This window comes from Bombina bombina, chromosome 1 (assembly GCF_027579735.1).
Source record: "Bombina bombina isolate aBomBom1 chromosome 1, aBomBom1.pri, whole genome shotgun sequence".
NCBI lineage: Eukaryota > Metazoa > Chordata > Amphibia > Anura > Bombinatoridae > Bombina > Bombina bombina.
The window spans coordinates 1,214,911,918-1,214,914,425 of NC_069499.1; the positions used below are offsets into that span (position 1 = coordinate 1,214,911,918).

Consider the following 2,508-nt stretch of genomic DNA (forward strand, 5'->3'; position numbering starts at 1 on the left):
GCTCCCCTTTGCCCTGAAAAGGGCATTTGGATGGGCATTGCCCTTAAAAGGGCATTTAGCTCTATTGCAGCCCAAAGCCCTAATCTAAAAATAAAACCCACCCAATACACCCTTAAAAAATCCTAACACTAACCCCTGAAGATTCACTTACAGTTTTGAAGATCCATCCTCCAAGAAGCCGGGAGAAGTCCTCATCGAAGCCGGCAGAAGTCTTCATCCAAGCGGCCAAAGTCTTCATCCAAGTCCGCAGAAGTCTTCACCCAGACAGCATCTTCTAACTTCATCAATCCGGCGAGGAGCGGGTCCATCTTCAAGACATATGGAGCGGAGCATCCTCTTCTTCTGACAACTCCCGAGGAATGAAGGTTCCTTTAAGTGACGTCATCCAAGATGGCGTCCCTTAGATTCCAATTGCTTGTTTCAACAGAACACCGGCCCTGTTGCATGCAATTAATACCTTATCCAAAACCCAAAGATATGAAATGCATATATAGTTTATTCACTGCCTTGTGATACGATATTGTAACTGCTTATTTGGGATACATTTACAAGCTGATTACTGATTTGTGTAATTGCAATACATTCATAATAAACACTGTTATTATTATATTGCATTCTCGTGCGTCAGTTTCCATTTTTCAGTGCTATAGTTTGCATTTCCCTAGTGCTAGGACAAAACAAGTGCGTTTTGAGTTGTTCTAATCAACCAGTTAGCATTACCCAACTAATACTGCTGCAATTTAAAATTATTTACATAATATTTGTTTCAAGATGTCTAAATGATGCTCATTTTACATGATACAACAGTTCTGAGTATTGATAAAACAATAATCGCAAGAAATAAAAAAAGTGGTTAAAAAATCAGTTTGTAACTAATTTACAATTCTTTTGTTTTTGTTTAATTTTTAGGTATAATTCTGCAGTAATTCCTTGACTGAAGATCAAGGACAATGCTAAATACCAGTTTGGCAGATGAAACATTTTTCAAGTTATTTGAAGAGATTACAAACTTCATCTGTCTGAAAAGAGTCTTGTAAGAAGTTAAAATGGATTTAAAGACTGCCTTTAAACTGCTGACGATTAAATATAATGAAAATCTTCACTACTGTCTGGTGATACATCAATTAAGACACAAAGGAAAGAATCAATCTTTGCAAAGATCGTTTTAAAGAAAAATAAAACCACTGACTACTCGCTGGTGCTGCATGTGAAAATGCCTACAGATATTACTAATGACACTGGTGCCTGTGACGCTGACTCCCAGTTTCTAAATTATTTGTATGCAATAACATACACTATCATTTTAGTGCCTGGTTTAATTGGCAATGTATTAGCGTTATGGGTATTTTATTCTTACAGAAAGGAAACTAAACGAGCGGTAATATTTATGCTCAATCTGGCTATTGCAGATTTAGCTCAGGTCCTTTCTCTGCCACTCCGGATATTTTATTACTTAAATGAGTCCTGGCCTTTTGGTAATTTTTTGTGCATGTTTTGTTTCTACCTGAAATATGTGAATATGTATGCTAGCATTTTTTTCTTAGTTTGTATTAGTGTTAGGCGCTTTTTGTATGTTATTTACCCTTTTAAGTTTAAAGACACCAAACGGACATTTGATGTGTACATTAGCATTGTAGGATGGATAGCGGTTTGTCTGAGCTGTTTACCATTTCCTCTTCTAAGAATCAACAATAATACAACAACAAATGACAAGTGCTTTGTGGATCTTCCCCTAAGAGACATTGGGAAATCAAATGCAATAATAACAATGACTTTAGCAGAATTCTTTGGCTTTGTTACTCCTCTGCTTATTGTGGTTTACTGTTCCTGGAAGACTATAATATCGCTGAAGGAGCCAAATTCCGCTTCTCATGATCTTGGAGAGAAAAAGAAAGCTTTGAAAATGATCCTGACTTGTGCAATTGTATTTTTGATCTGCTTTGCACCCTACCACCTAAGCTTTCCTTTACATTTCTTGGCAAAAGCAAATCAGCTAAGTTCTTGCTCACGGAGAAAGGCGATCTTAACATTACACCCTGTGACTTTGTGCCTGGCTAGTATGAACTCATGTCTTGATCCTGTAATCTACTACTTTACTACAGATGAATTTAAAAGACGGCTATCAAGACAAGATATACAAGACAATATGGAGCTACAAATTTACTGTAATAAAGCACTGGTAAAGAAGAATTCAATCCCTGAACTTTAAAGCTTCATCATGTGACATTAAATTAGAGTAAAACAAGCAGCTGTGAAGTTTATATATACATGTTCCCGGGTAGAAAAATGAGGAAAGCATTTCCTATTATTTATCATGGGACATAATGGTGTATTTGATTTGGTTTGCATAGAGATGATGTTTGTGCCTGGAAGTACTTTCAGATGTGAACCTTTGGGTGTAAAATATGTATTATGTAAATTATGGTAAACTGCATATTTATTAATTCTAACTGGTAAAGGAAAAATATTTTTAATATCCAGAGTTGTTTGTGTATGTGTTACACACAC

The 2,508-nt window shown here is 36.0% G+C and overlaps 1 protein-coding gene across 1 annotated transcript; it reads left to right on the forward strand.

Annotated features, from left to right (window-relative positions):
• Nucleotides 1-929: 929 nt before the first annotated feature.
• Nucleotides 930-2,287, forward strand: GPR174 (G protein-coupled receptor 174). Its single transcript, XM_053694680.1, has one exon. It carries the CDS (start codon nucleotides 1,214-1,216, stop codon nucleotides 2,207-2,209), a length of 996 nt encoding a protein of 331 aa, XP_053550655.1. The 5' UTR covers nucleotides 930-1,213; the 3' UTR covers nucleotides 2,210-2,287.
• Nucleotides 2,288-2,508: the final 221 nt, after the last annotated feature.

Coding starts and splice junctions, on each gene's coding strand:
- GPR174 (XM_053694680.1), top strand. CDS start 1,214: ATGCCTACAGATATTACTAATGACACTGGTGCCTGTGACGCTGACTCC.